The sequence below is a fragment of the Protopterus annectens genome, chromosome 11.part0 (assembly GCF_019279795.1).
Source record: "Protopterus annectens isolate FY-2018-M chromosome 11.part0, PAN1.0, whole genome shotgun sequence".
NCBI classification, from domain to species: Eukaryota; Metazoa; Chordata; order Ceratodontiformes; family Protopteridae; genus Protopterus; species Protopterus annectens.
This window is the reverse complement of record NC_056745.1, coordinates 139,699,171-139,720,835: the sequence shown is the minus strand read 5'-3', so window position 1 is coordinate 139,720,835 and position 21,665 is coordinate 139,699,171. Positions and strand designations below refer to the sequence as shown.

Below are 21,665 nucleotides of genomic sequence, written 5' to 3'. Positions count from 1 at the left end.
TCGGTTTGATGTAAAGATGTTTAGGTCTGAATATACCCTCAGAAGCCGGTGCCTGCTCAGTGGCTCCAGACCCATCTGAAGGGATAATATTCGAGGATCCAATACCTTGAGTTTCCAGCGGCATGGTCGACTCCACATGGGGAGTCGGTAGCGGCCTGCGACTCTAAAGTAGCAGGCGTCAGGGGCTGCGAAAGCAACTCACTGAGGACAGGCGAACCAGCGACTGGCTTAGGAAAAGCTTCCTCATCGGTTTTTGGGCCTCGGTTGTCTATCTCTATCCTTTTCTTTGCATTTTTTGTGAACTCCGGTAGTCGGATGGCTATCCAACGACATTTCTGGATAATTAAACCGGCGTCCAAAATAGTTTAAAGCAAAATCATACCGACGCTTAATAGTACATTGGTTAAATCTAGCACAAAACCGACAACCAGAAACGTTGCGATCAGGGCCTAGACAAGGAATACAGTAAGAATGAAAATCCTTATGAGTTATTTGCTTCCAACAAGAAATACAATTATTAACTTTTTCTGACATTGGTCTGGAGCTAGAAAAAAAGTTTCCCCAATGGGGTACTTAGCTTTATAGAATACTTCGAACATGAAACTCACACACGAAAATCTCAGGAGCCGGCCAACCAGCACTTGCGAACTGCTTCTGCTTCGGGCACCGCGTGACAAGAAAGACTAAAGAAAATGGCATCGGCCGCATCTTTTATACCCCTGATGACCTGACGTCAGGGAAAGAGCGACAGCAGCCGACGCAGGATCCTGGACTTTGGAATTCAAGCCGACTGAGGGCAACCTGCCAGCAGGAATACCCAAATGTAATGACTGCAACAGTGAAACACGAAGAACATATTTTGTTCACTGTGTCCATTTCCTAGGACTACGAAGAAGTCAACTCACCTTAAACTAGCCACAGAATAAGGACTCCTTTAACAGCCTGATGTGTGAAGCACTGAGTGCAACAGCTGGGAGTCTGTGGTCAAATGACAGGGTCCCCCATCCTGTGGTAGTGCTAGTTGCAGGAGGTGCTAGGTGTCAAGATGCCAGCTCCATCAATGGTGTGATTCTATACATGTTAGGTTAAGTTCCACAATCTGTGAAAGAGTTGATGATGTCTAATGCCTGGGTTAGCTCAATGGATCCAAAAGGTAGCCAGGCCATTCTAAGCCCGCCAGTCCTGTGTGGCTTGGGGAAGGACTAATGAGACAACTCTTTGGCCCAGAGTCCTACCACTGAGCCAGAGATGAGGACTCAAATGTATGTCATATGGGTTTTGCTCTGGATTCTCTAACATGAGAGGCACAGTGGATGCCACTTCAGATGCAGCCCCAAGGTGGATGCTCATGTGCACTTCTCACAGACCCCTTATCTGCTGATGAGAGATGCAGTCTCAGCCCTTTGCTAGTCAAGGGGAACTCTCAACTTGTGAGTTGTGTGAGACTACCTTATGGGCAGATTTGGTAGGAGGAGGAAGATGTGATTAGTGTTTGGTCTGATCCCTTTACCTTACTCCAGTAGTGGCCCCCATGCTGAACAGTCTCCATAACTGCTGTCTTTTTAGAACTTAAGTAGATCTCAAACTTTTCCCTTCTCATGTGGCTGCAGGGCTGAAGCACTGGTACTTATGTCAAAGCTTCACACTGTATTCCTTACCCAAGAACAAGAGGCAGTGCAGGTATGGGTCTTGGCTGTTAAATCTGATGGCTGCAGGAACACTTGGAATAGGGAAAGTTGTCACAATTACATTAGAATGGAGAGTCAAACTGGCACAGTCACAGAAAAGAAAAGGAAAGTTTAAAGATTAAGTATGCTTTTATCAGCTGAGTGCCTGACACCATGGCATGTTGTCAAGAAGCACAAATAACCATCAACACAGAAACAAAAATTTTGGAAAGGCACTCAATCTAGGGCTATAAGAGGAGGACATTCTAACAATTATCCATGACAGAAGGCTTCTGAAGTAATATCAAATGGCTCATCAGCAGAGAAGTAATTTATATACCTCTCTGCTGATGAGAGCTGCATTGCAGATAAAATGTCAAATGCAGAGGTGGTGCTGTAATTCAGAAGGCACTGTCTCTAAACTGCAGTTAGAACTTTTTACTTTATTCAATAAGCATTGTTATTTGCATCTAGCATAACATGGGCAGTCATCACTAAATGTAATCTTGGGCATCGACTAGCATTTTCATGGTATTACATTGGGATGAAATGGCTAAGCTTAAAATGACTTCCAGGTCAATAGCCTGGTAATCTCCTATGATCCTATGCAGTGAATTTCAATATAATATATGAAAAGTAAAAACAATGAAAAAATACATTAACAAGTTTTAATCCATGTTCAGACTAATGAAATTACAACTTTTAACTGTCAGTCACAAGCCAAACATGGGAGCTACAATAACACCCTGAAATATATTTTTCTTAAATAACTTCCAAATTGTAGGAAGATGCACTTTGTTGACTTTCTTGAAATAGCAACTGCGGCAGTTTTCTTAGTTTTTATAATGCGTCTGGGAAATGTTGTTGGGAAGTGTTGTAATTTGTTGCATCCACAGGTACTTCAAGAAGCTGAGAAGAACATCTGGAAATGTAGCCCTGGTCAGGCTGCAGGGATTCTCTCTGCCCCTTTAAGGTCTCACAGTGAAGTTCATAGAGTGGGTACTATACTTCCTGCAGCACACTCTGCTCCCTTGGAATCTGGAAGCTTCCTTCAAACAATATCCATTGTAGGTCTTCAAGCTGTTTCTTCACATCGTTAGAAAGGTGGCTTGCTGGCTCATCCTGACTGCCAAATGGCTGTAAGCTGTTCACTATAACTAATGAGTCATCCTGATTATCAGTTGGCTGTAAGATGTTGACCATAACTGATAAATCATCCTAATCAGTTGGCTGTAAGCTGTTGACCATAACTGATGAGTCATTTTGATTATCAGTTGTCTGTAAGCTGTTGATCATAACCTTTGAGGTACTGGGGATTTCATAAAGAATTAAGTCATTTCGATATGGCAAACATACTTCCCATTTACAATGTTACCATCCCTCCAGTGTCTTTAAAGCTGATGAAGGCATTATATCACTGACTCTTCCACTTTTAAAACATGAGTTGAGGGGGTCTGTTATGTAGACTGCAATGTTTTCATATGCCTTATCATAAGTGACTGTGACTTTATTCTGTGATGTTAAATAGTTCCCACCTTCACATGCTAACTGAGGCTCTGTTAACATAATTTCCTTCTGTGGCTCAAGGACACAGACATCTAGCATAACATGCTAACATGAACCTCCTGGAAATGGGCAGTTATCACTAAATGCAGTTTTGGAGCTTGACTAGCATTTTCATGGTATTACATTGGGAAGAAACGGCTAGGCTTAAAAATGACCTCCAGGCCGACAGCCTAGTAATCTCCTTTGATCCTGTGCACTGAATTCCCGTTATAATACATTAAAATTAAAAGCAATGAAAAAATACATTAACAACAGCTTTAGTCCATGTTCAGACTAATGAAACTGCAACTTTTAATTGTCCATCATAAGCTAAACATGGGAGCTACAGTAACACCCTGAAATATATTTTTCTTAAATAACTTCCAAATTGTAGGGAGATGCACTTTGTTGACTTTCTTGAAATAGCAACTGCTGCAGTTTTCTTAGTTCTTCTAATGCATCTGGGGAATTTTGTTGGGAAGTGCTGTCATTTGTTGCATCCACAGGTACTTCAAGAAGCTGAGAAGAACATCTGGAAATGTAGCCCTGGTCAGACTGCAGGGATTCTCTCTGTCCCTTTAAGGTCTCGCAGTGAAGTTCATAGAGTGGGTACTGTACATCCTGCAGTACACTCTGCTCCCTTGGAATCTGTAAGCTTCCTATGAACAACATCCGTTGTAGGTCTTCAAGCTGTTTCTTCACATCGTTAGAAAGGTGGCTTGCTGGCTCATCCTGATTGCCAGCTGGCTGTAAGCTGTTGACTATAACTAATGAGTCATCCTGATTACCAGTTGGCTGTAAGCTGTTGACCATAACTGATGAGTCATCCTGATTATCAGTTGGCTGTAAGCTGTTGACCATAACTGATGAGTCATCCTGATGGTTAGTTGGCTGTAAGCAGCTAACCATAACTGATGAGTCATCCTGATTATCAGTTGTCTGTAAGCTGTTGACCATAACTGATGAGTCATCCTGATTATCAGCTGGCTGTAAGCTGTTGACCATAAGTAATGAGTCATTTTGACTATCAGTTGTCTGTAAGCTGTTGATCATAACCTTTGAGGTACTGGGGATTTCATAAAGAAGTAAGTCATTTCTGTATGGAAAACATACATCCCCATTTACAATGCTACCATCCTCCAGTGTCCTTAAAGTAGACAAAGGCATTATATCATTGACTCTCCCATTTTTAAAACCTGAGCTGAGGGGGTCTGTTATGCAAACTGCAATGTTTTCATATGCCTTATCATAACTGACTGTGACTTTATTCTGTGATGCTAAATAGTTTCCATCTTCATATGCTAACTGAGGCTCTTTTAACATAGTTTCCTTCTGTGGCTCGAGGACACGGACATCATTGCAATAAAATGGCCCTGGTATGTTCACAACCAAGCTTGTTTTTGCTACCCCTTTCACTGGTAATAATGGATCACAAGTGCTTGATACATCAAGCTCATCCAGTTCTTCAACTTCTGATGAAAGGCATTCATCTTTAAACCAATCAGGGTGACAACTCTGCCAGTTTTGGAACATCTGTATTGCTTGCAAAAGCTGACTACCACTAGAACACCTGAAGTAATCATTGGGTCCAATACCCTCCACTCTATGAGTTTTCCCAGGTTCATGCAGCTCCAGGTCTTGGATCCGAAAATAGATTTCCTCAAAGTGTTTCATTAATCGATATCTAGGTATAACATTGAATGGCTCAGGAATGTCTCTTTCACAGCTCACGTCTTCAAAGTAGGCAATGATGTATTTCCCAAAACAGGCTGGTTTCTTGAAATCAGGTAAAATTAAGTTCAGAGCAGGAGTGAACATGTCGTGAACTGGAGACAGCTGATCTTGTTTTAACAAAACAGCCTTCTCAGCCTCTCCTAGCATAGCATTCCACTTAGCCCGAGTTCCACGTGAACATAAAATGAGAATTTTAGAAGAAGAACTTTCTAGCTCCGTTTTTTGATGAGTCAGCCATTGAATGGGTCCCATCTTTGCAATTTCGTGTGTGTTCAGCAAGTCCAAGATTGCATCTGTACCACAAACAGTCCTAAGGAACTCTGTAAACTTGAGCACAATTTTAACATAGAGTGGATGGTCCTTGGAATAGATTATTAAAACTTTTCTTGTTTTCAGTGGAGGGGGTAGAACTGGGCCTAAGAGAAAAATAATAATAAATTAGATGTGACATTTTTCAATTAATGAAAGAAAAAAAAATACAAAAATTATACATTTTAAAACGTGTCTAGCTGTTATTTACTAAAACTGTACAGTCTCCATACAAAGACGCAAAGGTGTACATAGACTGTCAAAAATTAAAGATCTCACTATGTGATCTTTTCATGGTTTTCATAGAAGCTTGCTTATCTCATTCTGACCTACAAAATGCCCTTACAGCTTACAAATGCATTTTTGATCACTGACTGTTTCATCATTCACATTACCTTTTTTTGAAAAATTATTCTTGTTAACTTCTCTTAATGTCCTTTCTCTATAGCTTTATCCCACGATCTTTAGGCTTAGAACATTGTTTTACAAGAAAACAGTCAACTTACCACATAGTGTTCCTTCCTTTAATGTAATGTTCTTCAGCAAATATTCCACTTCAGGGAATACATACTTAGATCCCTGACTTTTCTGAATATGCAGTCATTTTAAGATCCTTTGTCTTGTAAAGCTGTAGATTTTTGTTCTGGGTGTTCCCTTTTACAAGGAGGACATGAAAGCACGTCTTAGTGTCAAAATGTATGAGCTCTGGTCAGAAAGAATTCAATCCTAGCTTTCTAGCCAAACTCCTTAACCTCATGACACACTGCATTTTCATACTCTCAATCTGATTAAGAGCTGCTATCCGTAATGCATAATTCCCAATATGCATGGTAACTTTGGCATTATTCTAGCAGACTTGCAGTTTAGGTACAGTACTTTGCTTCCATCACTGGGTGTTCAAAGTGCACCACTGTGAAACAAACCATGTGCAGAACACATGTGTAGTATGGGTATGGTCACTGTTGTAGGGCTAGCTAGTAGTGGAGAGCACTAGGAAGATACTGCATGACCTCAGTTAAAATATGAAACATCTAATTTATTTATTTTTTTCTCTTAGGCCCAGTTCTACCCCCTCCACTGAAAACAAGAAAAGTTTTAATGTATGGAACATTATCTATTATGTAACTGTGTTCTCTGCTTGGGTTTGACTTGTTTACAAGGGAATCCCATAAGGCAAATGTGCAGCATAACATAACTGCACATAAAGTTACATACAAAACATGATCAATGCATTCAAATACTCCCATCAACAAATGTCACTTTGGAAATACTTCAGAATACAGTTCCAAGTAACTACTTAAGAAAAAAACTAAGTAAACAATTTATATGACTTGAGTAACATCACTCTAACTAACTTGATAAAATAGTAGTACTAAATTTAGTTAAACATGAAATTATTTGAGATGTAAAATATCACATATGAGTAAAATGCATAGTTAGCCAAACGATATTCTATACTGTCTGTAACAGAAGTCAAGTTCAGTTCCTGTCTTTCTAGTGAGATGAAGTATTTTTAGAGCATGGGGGGACAACTCACTATGTGAACAAGTAAAAAATGAACAGTAACAGACAAAAAAAAGACTTCAGGAGGGGGAAATACTAAATGATTAAACATATCTAGCGGTCTCTATTCAGTTGGGGGCTTCGACAGCTCAGACAGAAACAAAAGGGGCATGGACCTAACTTATCTTTCTTTATTTTCTGTTTCTTTTCTCTTCTTTCTCCAGTTTCATTTCATTATTAATCCTTTACTTTACTTGGAGAGGGAGTCTGTGTGGGTTACTCTTTAATCTTTTTCCTATCTGTTAGGGCACTTTAAAGAGATATGTGACAAATTGTTTATTACAAAACCAACAGCTGGATCTATTTTAGATATTTCAGAAAATGTTCCTTTTTCTTGTAACTGACTAGCATGCTGTTAGTGAAATGCCTGCTTAACATGCAGGTTTAAGTGAACTATTTATCCAATTAAAAATAATAAAGGCATCTGATGAGTTGAAGAAGGAGTATGGGTAATAGCTCACTAACAAGTTTTACTTTAGAATCAGCATTTAGAAAACTCTTATCTCTACTCTCTATCTACTCAGACAAAAAGCCAGCTGACATTTTACACAGGCTAAAACATGGATTTTGGACAAGTACAAGTTCTTTGCCTTAGAAAACACCTACGTATTTTGTTTCAGAAGCCCACCCCTGTTGACTTATTGAAGCCTGGAATGCTTATCTTGCTATTTTGCTACTTTGCACCAGCTGTACTTGCTGTTTGGGTTGCTATGAATTATCTAAGCCAGCATTTCTCAAAGTGCGGTCTGTGGCCCACTGGTGGGCCATGGGGATTTCCTGGTGGGCCTTGAGAGTTAATAATTAATATGTATGTCCTCTTCATTGTATTTTTTTTATGAATTAAATGGCTTCATATGGTGTCTGGATGTGTTGCTGCCATGAGCCCTCCTTTCTTCAAGTTGACTGGTTAATCTCAACTTGCAACTGCAGGCTGAGATAACCAATCAGCACAGATTCAGCAGCGCACCAGAAACCGAAGGAGAACCCCTGCCTATAATACCAATTCCATCTCTGCTGTGTTGCGCGCGGGAAGTCTGTTATTTGAAGCCAGTACTTCACTCAGACTGCATGCTTGTTAGGTATGAGTTGCTTGGGCAAATGTTTCATTTTGGTGCTTGGGCATACCTCAACATTTTACTGAAGGGGTAGCTTGGGTGAATGTTTCATTTTGGTGCTTCTGCATACTGTACCTGGACATTTTATTGAAGGGGTCTCTTTGGGAAATGTTTAATTTTGGTGCTTGTGTATACCTGGACATAGTGTGAAGATGTTGCTTGGGGAAATAATTTGTGTATCAGGGAAGTGCTTTTGCATACATGGTCAGACTGCTGAAGTGACCACTGGGTAAAATAATTTATTGTGTCATTTTAGTGCTTGTGCATATACAATACAAACTAATGAAGGGGTTACTGAGGAAAATTATTCATTAAATTAGTATATCAGGATTGAGATTTTGTGTCAGTATTCGAAATATGACCTATCTTTAAATCATGTGATTTATGGAAGGAGCTAGTGGGCCACCAAGTTATCTGCTTTGTCCAAGTGGGCCGTGATCAGAAAAGATTGAGAAACACTGATCTAAATCTATAGCATTTGAAAGCACACCACACAAAACACTATTAGGTTCATAGGTTCATACTAGGCTATCTGCCCTAGGGCATTTATAAGCCTAGCCAGAGTGTGTTTGGCTTTCGCCACCCATTTTAAATTAATTTTGCTATGCCCTTTTTCGAGGTTAGTATACTGTGCCTCTGTCTAACAGTGAGACAGAAGTGATACCCGGGGTAAACCTACGATCTCCCATCCACTCAAGATTCCTCTTGAAGAGAGTCAATGAGGGACTCTGCCTAACCTGGACTGGGATTTTATTCCAGAGTGAAGGGAGCCTCTGGGTTATGAATATGTCCCTCCAGCATGTCCTATTAATTTCAGTGCTGAGGTTCAAGTCTCTCAAGCGCGTAGCTCGATGGGATTTGGATTTTCTGAGGTGCAGCATGTCCATTAATTCCAGGTTGGACATGGCTTTATACGTCAGGCACAGATCGCCTCTGAGCAGGCGGTATGCCACTGAGTAGAGCTGGAGTTTCTTTAACCGGGCAGCACATGGCATCTGTTTGAGCCCTTTGATACTCTTGGTGAGGTACTTTTGGGGTCTTTCCAGTTGCTGCAAGAGTCTGGTAAGGTACATCCCAAAAGGGGCATTGTACTCAATTATGGGCCTGATGAGGGATGAGTAAAGAGGCATGATGACCTCTCCTGATCTAGATGTGAATCCCTTCATGATTAGGTGGGCTATATAAAATGTTTTTCTAACCACTTTGGCCACGTGGTTGTCAAATGAGAGATTGCTATCAACTTGGGTCCCCAGGTCCCTAATTACTTCTTCTGTACTTAATGGATTACCACCTATGTGGTAATTTGTGGGCACTTTGTTTTTGCCAAAGGGGATGACTATACACTTTTCGGCATTTAGCTTGAGGCCATGGCTCTGGCACCAGATGTCTGTTTCTATGAGGCCCTTTCGGAGGATGCTTGTGTCGGCTGGAGAGTTGATTATGGCACCCAGTTTGCAGTCATCTGCAAACTTGGTCAGCCACAGTCCTTCCGTGTTTGCCTGTACCTCCGATAAATATATACTGAACAAGAGAGGTCCCAGGACTGAGCCTTGTGGGATGCCACTTGTAACTGGTTTGGAGTCTGACATGGCTCCAGCAATTCTAACCATGTGGGTTCTGTCCTTGAGCCAATTTGCAACCCATCTAGTGACATAGGGGTTTATATTTAAGCTGGTGAGCTTATCTATAATGCCCGAGTGGGGTATTGTATCGAAGGCTTTTGCGAGGTCCAGGTAGGCTGTGTGGACCACCTTCCCTTCATCAATGGCCTTGGTGACTGTTTCAAGGAAATCAACCAGGTTTAAAAGGCAGGATCTTCCCTTAACAAAACCGAACTGGGTAGCATCCAGTGTCTGTAGGTCCCCAATATCTTTATTTATGAGGTCCATGATGATCCTTTCCAAAGCTTTGCAGACCAGGCTAGTCAGGCTTATGGGGCGATAGTTTCCAGGATCCGTTGAGGCACCACCTTTGTGGAGAGGGACCACTGTTGCTGTACGCCACTCTTTGGGTACATATCCTGTAGTAAGGCTGAGATTGAACAGTAGTTTTATGTTTGGGTTTAGCTCTTCTTGGAGTTCATGTAGGACACAGCCCGGGACACCTTCTGGTCCCATTGATGCTGTGTTTTTTTGCTTTGGAGAGGGCAGCTCTTACCTGAGCATCTGAGATGTCAGGGGGGCAGCACTCTGCTGGGATAGATATTTGCCCTTTTGGTGGGGAGGGGGTGGGGAGAAGTTTGCGTTGAACCTGTCAGCTAGGATGCTGGATATGTCTGTGGGTTCGGTGTATTTTTTGTCATTTTGGACTAATTCTGAGCATATCTGGGAATTCCCACCCAGGTTCCTAACATAACTAAAGAAAGCCTTGTGATTATCCTTAGTGTCCTGTGCAATTTTTCTCTCGAAGCTGGCCTTAGATGATTTTATGAGTGCCCGTAGTTTTTTGCTAATACTGATCAGAGATGCCTTCCCTTTTTGGGATTTTGCTCTATCATGTAGTAGCTTCCTCCTTCTATTGTATAGTTTGTTTATGGCTGGGGTCCACCAGACAGGACATCTGCCTTTGGAGGATTGGGTCTTGGTTTTATTTGGGATTGCATGATCCATGCATTCCAGAAGGTGTTCATAGAATGCATTTATAAAGGATTCTGCGGTCTGGGCCGTATTTTCCACAGGCCTGGAGGCTTTGAAGGATTCCACCTCAGTTTTGAGGAGTGTGAAATTTGCTTTAGAGAAGTTTTTCACTGTGGTTTTCATGGCAGGGGGTGGAGACGGGATGTGAATATCCAGTGAGATTAGTTTATGGTCTGATCTTACCAGTGAGGGATACACTTCTGGTCTGGAGCACAGAGTCCCCATGTTGGTGATGATCAGGTCCAGTATGTTTTCCCCTCTTGTGGGAGTGGTAACAAGTTGTTCCATAGCATTTGAGTTTATAAATTCTAGGAACCTTTGGGCTAGGGTGTTGGAGCTAGAGTAATGCTCCCGGTCTACGTTTGGTTAGTTGAAGTCGCCCAATATAATGGTGTTTGGAGAGACCTTCATATTTTCCAGTGTTCTCAGGAAGGCCAAGTGGGGTTCCTGGGTTTGGGAGGGTGGTCTGTAGCAGGCTATAAACTGGAAGGCAGTTTTACCCACTGTTAGTTGCACATGGATAGTCTGTGATGCTTCGTGCTGTGCCACCAACCTGGAGGTGTGGGTATCTTTGACGAATATTGATACTCCCCCTCCTTTTGTGGTTCAGTCCAAGTTTTGGGGCCGAAAAGCATGGTATGAGGTATAACCTGGTAGTGCTGGGGTGCTCTCGGGAGCCTTGAACCAGGTTTCTGTTACTGCACAGACATCGATGTTCTCCATGCTAAGGAGAGTTTTGACTGCGTGCATCTTGAGGTTTAGACTTCTGGCGTTGAGTAGCATTACGCTTAGTTTCTTATCCCTTGTGATACCTATGGAGGTGGGTTTGTCTTTTGAGCCTTGCCTAAAAAAGGCACTATGGGGTAGCAAGAGCCTTTGCCAATATCTGAAAGCCCAGGGGTGACAGGTGCAAGCCATCCTTAGCGAAGCATCGTGGCTTGTTGAGCATGTCATCCCAGGCTGACAGGCATTGGATTCCCTTTGAATGACACCAATACTTAAGCCAATCGTTGAAATTGATAACTTGTCTTCATATTGTGGCATCATTCTTGGTGAGGGTAAGATGCTACTCAAGGTCAGGGTCATACTGGCCTGGGCTACATGCTCAGAGAGCTCCTCTATGTCTCTTTTCATGTAGTCCAGGGAGGTACGTCTCAGGCCATTCACACCAGCATGGACAATGACTGAGTCATATTTGTACTTGCCTTGGAGTGACCTGAGTGCTTGTGTTATGTGACGGATCCTAGCACCCGACAGGCAGCTCACCGTGACCTTCTCCTTGTTCAGCCTGGTGAGCGGGACGTCAATGTGCCTGACGATAGAGTCACCTATTACAAGTATATCAGGTGTGTTGTTTAGCCTTAAGGGCTGTCACTGTTCGGCACACTGGCTTTGTGAGCTATGTGTTGCACGTGTTTTGTTTTGGGGTAGCGGTTGCTTGGGTGTCTGCTTTGGAGGTCTCCGCTGCTTAGGCAGATTTTTATTTAGAGCCTCCGAGTATGTTTTTGTGTGTTTATGTGTTTGGTTTGCTGTCATGGTAGGTCTATGTGAGACTGGAATTGTAGTGAGTGTGGTTTCCTTCTCCCCCTGACTGGTTTCGCCAGTACTGAGTTGAGAGAGCTTAGCCTCCAGTATGGCTATATGGTTGAATCTCTCACATGTGTTGGAATTTGTTGGGAGGAGGAGAGGGTTGTCTGTGTACATGAGGCAGTTGTAACATTGCCTCAAGATTCCCAGATTCACCAGCTGGACCAGAGAGGAGATTGACAACTGACCTTTGGACATGCTAGAATAGTATTGGGAATTCCTTTATAATTGAAAAAAAGGGCCAATGGGGAATGAGGTACTCAAGGGGAGTTTGTGAGGATGTAGTGCTTTTAATATTTTAGTGCTGACTTATATAATTGCTTTAGTGAGCAAGTGCCAGGTAACTTAAATACAATGTGTTACAGGTAACTTAAATGCAAAAACTACAAACAGTAACTTTCTTTCAAGTGAAACAAGGAAATAAGTACAGTAAGCAATGCAGATATCACTAGGGATCCACAGAAGTGCTGAAAAGCCGCATTTTAGGTGGAATTAGCGTTTCAGGGAAATAACAAGCAAACAACAAGCATACAAATAAAGCTAGATTCAGCAGGCCTGGATCTAGTCTATGCTACAGCAAACAAGGTGTACCAATTTCAGTAAGAAGCAGTTCAAATATGCAGGCACTATAAGCCTTTCACCAGAAATTCCCAGCTCAGAAGGGCAGAGTCCAGCCTCTCCTCCCACAAGAGTGCAGACCACGAACCCTTTTAATGTAAAATAACAGGCCTGAAGACCAATTGCTTAAACCAGAATTAATACACTTTTAGAATAACAGACACTGAGCCCTCAATCAGCATTTCCCAACTTAGAAGGATGTAAGCTACCTGTCCTGCCACCACAGTGCAGGCCACAAACCTTCCTAATGTAAAACAACTGGTCTGAAGCCCAAGTGCTTAATCCAAAAGACTTAGAATGATAGCTACACTTTAATCAAGTTACTACCAAGCAGTAATAAATACAATTGAATACTTTAAAGAATGCCTGGATTAGTGCTCAAGTTATACAAACAAAGCTAGATTCAGCAGGCCTGGATCTAGTCTATGCTACAGCAAATAAGGTGTACCAATTTCAGTAAGAAGCAGTTTAAATATGCAGGCACTATAAGCCTTTAACCAGAAATTCCCAGCTAGAAGGGCAGAGTCCAGCCTCTCCTCCCACAAGAGTGCAGACCACAAACCCTTTTAATGTAAAATAACTGGCCTGAAGCCCAAGTGCTTAAACCAGAATTAATACACTTTTAGAATAACAGACACTGAGCCCTCAATCAGCAGTTCCCAACTTAGAAGGATGTAAGCTACCTGTCCTGCCACTACAGTGCAGACCACAAACCTTCCTAATGTAAAACAACTGGTCTGAAGCCCAGGTGCTTAAACTAAAAGGCTTAGAATGAGTTACACCAAGCAGTAATAAATACAACTGAGCACTTTTAAGATGACGCAAAAGCAAAATAAAGTAGGAAGAAACAGAAATACAGTAAAAGCAGATTTTTTTTTTTTTTTTTTTTGAGTGAGCAAATGAGATGGGCCCAGGAGTTACAGGACAGAAACAAGTGCAAATGCAGGCCTTCAAATCAGAAAGTTGAGAGAGATGGAAGACCGCCCAAATGACCAATAACTACAAATTTTGGGCCAGAACCACTCCTTATGTGGTAGACAGGTTACCTAGTGCTTACCACTCCCACTGACAAGCTAGAAGTCTTCCCTCCAACACAGAAAGGCTTGGGGGCTCAGAAGCTTACAAATAGTCCTGGATACAGCAAATCTGTATCTGGAACACTAATTACAGGAAAGGTAGGAAACAGGCTTACAATTTCTTTTTTTTTTTTCAGAAAAGTAGCAAAAACAGTAGTAAAAACAATTCACATGCAGTGCAAGCTGGCACACTTGAGTATGTAGCAATATTAGTCCACACACAGTTTGAAAAAATCTAATTGAATTAAAAAGGACTAAAAGCAAGTGCAGAAAGGGTTATTAGGTAGAATGCGGTAAAGAGATGGGACTGGGGGAGTGTCCTAGATCAAATCTACAGTGGGGCGGGCACTGCAAAAGCCACCAAATGTAAACTACAACCAAAAACAGGGGGGGTGGGGAAAAGTTTCAACAGAGATGTGAGGAATCAGAGTGCAAATTATAAAACCAAAAAAATATATACTGATCTCTGTATATTTGCAGAACACTAAGACAACAGATATCTAAGCAACAATTTAGCTCTATAATACAGAATAATACAGAAAAATATACTCAGCTCTATATATTTGCAGTTAGTCTTGTAAGGCTGTCTCTCAACACACAGGTCCACTTTAAATACTTCAGTATAATGTACTTGTGGTACTGAATTCATGGCAATCAGTACAGTGATTAAGCAGTTTAAACGCGATACAATTATTTTAACAGAGCAAGTAAGACATTAAAAACTAATTTATTTGTACAGTTTAAAAAAAATATTTTTTTCACACTTAAAAAAATTATAACTCTTAAATTCCAGGCAACAGCTGTCCAACCTGCAGGCAGTTAAGAAAGTGACATCTTTTTAAATTGACTGCTGCTGTGTCTTTCGGCTTTTCCTGGTTAGGGGTCGCCACAGCGGAACTCTGGTTCGCTAATAATTGGCAGTAGATTTTTACGTGCTGAGTTGCTGGCCCTGACACACAACCTTCAACGAAGGTACGCCCATTCACGCATGTCTCCACACAGAAGACGCTCTAGCTGAGAATCGAACAGGACAACGTCTTACTGTGAAGCGACAACGCTACCGCAGCACCACCACCGCAGTTGTTAAATGACTGCTGTCAAGTGTTAATGGGTTAATTTTTTAGTCATACGATCATTGACTGTAAGAGTTTTGTTTTGTAAGGGAAGAGCATGCATTTTGTTTTTCAGTGCTTAAATTTAAGCCAGAGTTTCAGCAAAGACTAAAGCAAGAAAACCAGCCTGAAAATAAATTTGTATGTTAGGTATAACAGTGACTGAAGATTTTGAGAAGACCTCAGTGTAACTGCAGATCATAATATATAGGCTATAAGACCTGCTTTCCTTTCTTTTTCCCACAAAAATCTTTACTAAATTTATGACAAAGGCAATCTTACATTTCTATAAATGAAAAACATACAAAATTATATTACTTTAGTTGCAAACCATTTACATCACAGACACCACTGAAACAAGTGTAGTTGTAAACATTGTACATCACTTATAAACCATCCAATCATTGTCAGTTAAGCATTATATGGCTCATTCAAATCTTGCCTCTGAAACCTCATTCCTGCTCTGTATATATGGTTCCCACAATTCCCATTTGTTTCTATGGAGATTGCTCCTTTCCTGTTCTAAAGATCATAATTCCAGTTGTTTTATCTCTGTTAATATATTCACTACTTCAAGTAAAGTTGCTCTAGACTTTGATTTCCATTTTGGCAGCCGCCATAATTAGAATCAGCAAGGCTTTACTATGTCTAGTCAATTCTAATTCTGTAGCATAACTCAAAAAAATCTTCTCCCCAGTCGATCAAACCTGCTCACCCAGCATCTCTGACAAAGAGGTCTGCAGGGAATCCCAAAAGTCCACCAGCTCATTACATTCTCAAAAAATACAATCCCAGCAACCTCTTTCTTGCCCATCACACCTCCAACATTTGTTATGCACCTGAGGAAAAATTCTTTGGAGTCTACTCAGGGTATAAAAATAGCTGTGTAAACACTTACAGGTAAAGACCCTAAATCTTCTAGACTTTGTTGCATGTCTGGGCAATATACATATATCCCCCCATTGTCTCTTTGTGAATTGCTTATCCAATCTCTCTTCCCAATCCTTTCTTATTTCCTCTGATTGATTCTTATAATTATAATGCAATATTTTATATGCTTTACTAATTATTCATTTTTTAACGGCAGCTTCTGTTCTAGATTCTATTAAAAACTCTACCAGTGCTGGTCTTTCATTTAGGAGCCTCCTATTTCTTTCTCTCTGCCTATACTCTGATACCAATCCTTGATAGGGAAGGCAATCTCTAATCTGCAGTCCAAATAAATTATTGGCATTTTCCCATTCTATTACCTTTCCCTTTCTAGTTATCTGCTCCCAGTACCTTTTCCCAGTTCCTTTGCCAGTTTTATCCAATAAATTCTAGCCACCTCTTGCCTATTATCTGTATCCCTGACCACAGTCAACCCTATTGGCAAAATCTCTTTATTCCATTCTCGTGCTGGTTTAGTTCTTAGAATACTCTCTGTTACTTTATGAATATAATACTCTATATGATTTTGGTTGTTCTCCTTAAGGGTCTGCATCCAAAATCCCAATCTCTCCTTATTGCTTGAACTTTCTCCCTGTGTCAGCATCATTCCTTTCCACTTTGAATTATAGTTCTTTGCTTGTGCTATGTATAAGAGCCTTAAATGTGTTGCTCTAAAACACCCCCTCAAATTAGGTAATCCTAGTCCGCCTTGTTCTACTGGTAGAATCATCTTATCCCATTTGACCCTTGCTGTCTTCCCTTCCCAGATAAAATCCTTTAACTCTTTTTTAATTGCTATCCACAACTTCTCCTCTGGTTGATAAAAGTATGCCTGACCTGTGTATAAGACAAAAGGGACTAAAACCTTTTAATGGCTTGTATCTTAGTATCCATACATATAAAAAACTTCCAGTTTCTCAATGTTTGTATTATCTTCTGTTTAGTCTCTTCCCACATATCCTTAGCTGCCACCACAGAGTAATTTCCAATCCATACTCCTAAATACTTCATTTTATCATGTCCACATAAATATGGATATTGTTGGACCAATTCATGTGTTGGTATATGATGTACCACTATTGCCTTTGTTTTAGTTTCATTCATTTTGTATCCTGAGAAGATCTGAAACTGTCTTAAAATGTTCCACAACACTGTAATGTCCCTTTCTGGTTCTGTCATGTATAAAATAATATCATCTGCAAATACAGCCAGCTTTTCCTGACTACCATACCAATTATATCCTTGAATTTCTGAGTCCCTTACTTTCTTTCCCAATGGTTCTACATATAATGCAAACAACAAAGTGGAAAGCGGACAACCCTGCCTGGTTCCTCTACTCAAGTAGAAATTATCGGAGAGGACCCGACCCACTTTAATTTGCGCCTCCGATCCCTCATATATTCTTCTAATCAACCTTATAACTGTATCAGGCAAAACAAATGCTTCCATTGCCCTGCTCATGAAGTCCCAGTTTACTCTGTCAAATGCTATCTCTGCATCAAGACCCACCAATAAAAGTGGTACTTTCTTACATTCTGCTTCCCTCTAGATCATCAATGTTCTGTTAATATTGTCAAATGTTTGCCTCCCCTCCACAAAACCACACTGATCCATAGTTATCAATTTTGGTATTACTTTTGCCATTCTTTTAGCGATTACAGACATAAATACTTCATAATCATGGTTTAGTATTGAAATGGGACTGTATAAAGCTGGATCTGATAGATCTTTACCCTCTTTAGGCATTACCAACACCACTGCCTTCTTCCAGGATGATGGTACCTCTCCTCTTTTTAAAATACTGTTAAACAAAACCTTCCAGATCTTTATCTGTTTTTCCTTCCAAACTTCCACATTTCCACAGGAATACCATCTATTTCTGGGGACTTTCCTATAGATAGGTTATACATAGCCAATTTTATCTCATTCCTTCCTATCATATCTCTACCCTTGGCATATTTAATTCTTCCACAAACATTTCCATTTGTCATGATTTCCATATTTCTCTGCTTTATACAAATTTTCATAAAATTTCCGAATTATTTTAATACTTCCACAGGGTCTCTTGTTATCGGCTCCCTAAGCTTGGTGACTGCCCTTTCCACTTTTTTTTTCCTGAGTTGTGCTAGAAGTTTTTGTGCTCTAGAATTATTATCAAAAAACAGTTGCTTAACAGCAATCTTAATAAACTCGTGCATATTATCGAGGTAATCCCTTATTTTCTGTTTAGCATTCTGCAGTTGCTCCTTTTCTTGTTCTGAGAGATTTCCCCCTATTTTGCAATACGTTAACATTTGTCAATCCCTCTAAATAATTCTTGTTATTTATTAGATAGGCCATTTAAACATTAGTTTAATATATTTATATGTTTTTATGTGTGTTTTTATACACAATTTATATGTATTTTTGTCCTTTTTGTCATTTTCTTTTTAAATGGAAGTGATGTAATTTCCTTTGAAAGACATGTGACATGGAAATGTTGTTTTATTGGTGTCTTATATATATTTAAGTAATTTGAATTTTCTTTATTCTGTTAGTGTCTGATGAAGCGTTCTAAGTGACGTGAAAGCACTTACTTATACGAATAAAGGATTTTATTTCTACGTTTGTTCGTCTGGCTTGCTTCGATAGTTGTGGCGTATCTACCTCTCTCTCTTTGGACTGGTGTTTGCTTTTAGTGAGGTGATACCTTACCCTGTGTTTGTTCTTCATTTGTGATCCACTTTAATTGTATCCCCACTCCTTAGCTATGTTTTCAGAAGATAAATCTATGTTCTCTAGTATCTCCTGAATTACTTCCACAACCCATTCTTTAAATTCCTCTCTTTTCAAATGGTATGTGGGAAAGCACCAGTGTTTTTATTTTAGTTATTATTGGTGCATGATCTGAAATAGTTATTGGGTGCGTTTCAAGACCTTCAATTAAATGTACATGTTCCTGTGAGATATAACATCAATCTAGCCTAGCCTAGTTTTTGTATCTCGGTGAGCAATATGTAAATTCACTCCGAACTCTTAGTACCGAATTCACATCTTCCATGCCAAACTTTTTCATAAATTTCTTCAAAAATCTAGCCTCCCTTGTTATATTTTCCCTTCTAGGTCCTACAGACACATCATCAATGTTGCAAACCAAATTCAAGTCTTTACCTGTAAGTAATGTTCCTTGCTGAAAGCAGATTATTTCTCCCAGAATTTTAAGCTCCATTATAGCAGTTTTGGGGGGGGTGTAAATGCAAGCCAGTGTAATCCTCCTCCCTAGCCAGTAGCCCCTTAGTACTATGCATCTTCCATTATCTTTTTTTCCCTCTTCTATCACTATTGGAGCTCCTCTTGCAATTAATATAACTACTCCTCTTTTCCTTTGCCCCAAATATTCCACTGAATAACCATCCTGAAAACCTTTCCTTATCAAATTCACATGTTCAGTTCTTTCCAGGTGTCTCCTGTAGCATACCTATTTGCACTGTACATTTTTAATATAGCTCACTACTCTTTCTTTTTTATATTAATCTGTAAGACCATTCTGATTGAAAGACATTACAGAAAGCATCATTTTCATCATTTTTATATAGTTATTATTGCAATCTTTTTTATACAACTGCTCTTTTGCTAAATGTCTAGTTCCAACTTTTATGTTACATGTATATACTGTTCAGCAGGTTGGTCTTTTATAAAGTTGTTTCATGTCATATCCACTTCCGCCTATGTCACATCTTACATAACGTTTTGTAATTCTGAAAGCCCTAAGAGAGAACAAACAACCCCCCCCCCAAAAAAAAACAAACAAAAAAAAGAAACTCCTAACACCTATGGACTTTACAACAACACACAAAATGATGTACATCTTCAAATATTGACATTTTTGCTTCCTAATAAGAACATACATTCTAAGTTGATAGCTACACAGACAGGCTAAAGTTAACCAAAAAGAAAGGTTAGTCATGCAAATGCCTGTGCTATTTGTAAGTGCTATTTGTTTTTTTTATATCTATGTAACTCTCCCAGTTGACAAAACACTTGAATGCTTTCAGTAAACACTTTCTCCATCTACTGCCAATCATTAGTGGACAGGAGTTCCGCTGTGGTGACCCCTAAAGCCGAAAGAAGAACAACTTCTCTTCATCAAACTGTCATCTAGTGACATGCAAATCAGAAACAAAACTGCTAAGGGTAACTTGTTTACCATAAAAAGCCTTACAATATTCAATATTCTTTTTCATTTACATGCTTTGTAACAAACGTGTTACTGGATAATGCCTACGGTTTTTACCCAGTCATTTCCCTATGCAAGCATGGGAAAAATCACTTTTTCTTTTGTCATACTGTCTTAACCAGACCCTTCCACTCTCCTTCATCACTTCCCTTCCTCATTTTTTTTTCACTGCAGTGCCTGCCTTTCTCAAAACTGAACAATGAGAAAGACAGAAGGCAAAAAAAAAAAAAAAGCACCTGTTTATGTTAGTATCCCTATTGCATTTAAAAATCTGAGAGAACTTTACTTCAAGTCTAACTGTTGTTTGTATTATCTCTAAAACTGTCACACCTGGGAAACCCCTGATTGTTTTCAGGCAACATTCTGTCCTAGTCCATTTCTCTGTTCTTTTTTCTTCTTTTCCCCTCAGCCTATCCCCTTCCACCAGACTGTCTCCAGTTTCTCTTTATCAAACTGTCCCCATGGAGGCATGAAGACTAGCTGCAGAAATGCTACTTAGCATACTTATTTGCAAGTGCTAGAGAAAAAAAATTTATAATATTCAATATTCGTTTTTTTTTCAAATTGTTTTTTATTCATTTTATAACACAATAAATTAACAGCATGGTAACAAGTAAAAACAAACTACATACAATGCCCATAACAACTACAAAAACAGTATACATAGAACACGTAATATTTCTCTAACAGATTAGACAATTTTGTCCAAGCAATTAAATGATGGGTTGTGTTATAGGCCCTTGCTTTTATAGCAGCAATCTCATTCTTTTCAACATTCTTTGTTTCATTTACTTGCTCTCTTTTAAAACAAAGGTCCTCAATCAGTCCTTTCCCCATGCAAGAATGAAAAAAGCACATTAATTTGAACTCTGTCCTTAACAACACTCCCTTTTTCCTTTTTTTTTTTTTGTTATCATTACATTGCCTATGTTTCCCAAAATGCAAAAGAAGAAAAAGAGAAAAGGGGAGAAAATAAAAACACCTGTTTAGAATCCCCATTACACCCAAAAATAGCATGCAAAGAAAACCATGCAACACAGATACAATATATTAAAAAATTAAATTGTTTTCTTTACTTACAGTTAGCATTCTCCTCACTCGTCCCCTCCCCAAAGCATTTTTCTGAACACTAATGACATGAAGTAGGACATATACTTGAGTACCCCACTCAGCAAACAAATTTTAAAGTCCAATATTTCCAGATTTTCTTGTGCTGTCATATTTCACACATATAATTATTGCATTGTAATCCCACATTAAGTTACTGATTTTATTACTGTTGTTCTCCATCACCCAAATCCTGTCCCTGCTTAATTTTCAATGTACTCTCGATTCTTCTAGTCAACTCTCATGCCCCCTTCCTTCTCTCCACATTTTCCGCTGAAATACTGGAAAAGGTTTCATGGGTGCAGTCTCTTTGTGGTCTTTATTACCAGAGGAGTGAGAAGCCAAATCTCCTTTTTTTGGACAAAATTTTGTATTTCCTCCTTAGCATGTACTTCATCAAAAAATGATTTTTTTCCTTCCAGAGAAGAATACCATGAAGACAGCTGGACA

The 21,665-nt window shown here is 39.7% G+C and overlaps 1 protein-coding gene across 1 annotated transcript in view; it reads right to left on the bottom strand.

Annotated features, from left to right (window-relative positions):
* Nucleotides 1-2,321: 2,321 nt before the first annotated feature.
* Nucleotides 2,322-21,665, bottom strand: part of IL17RA (interleukin 17 receptor A) — a 786,505-nt gene continuing 767,161 nt past the window's right edge. The window contains exon 14 of the mRNA XM_044087525.1: nt 2,322-5,362. Within this exon, the coding sequence (XP_043943460.1) occupies nt 3,585-5,362 (1,778 nt within the window). The 3' untranslated portion in view covers nt 2,322-3,584. The remainder of the gene's footprint in view (nt 5,363-21,665) is intronic.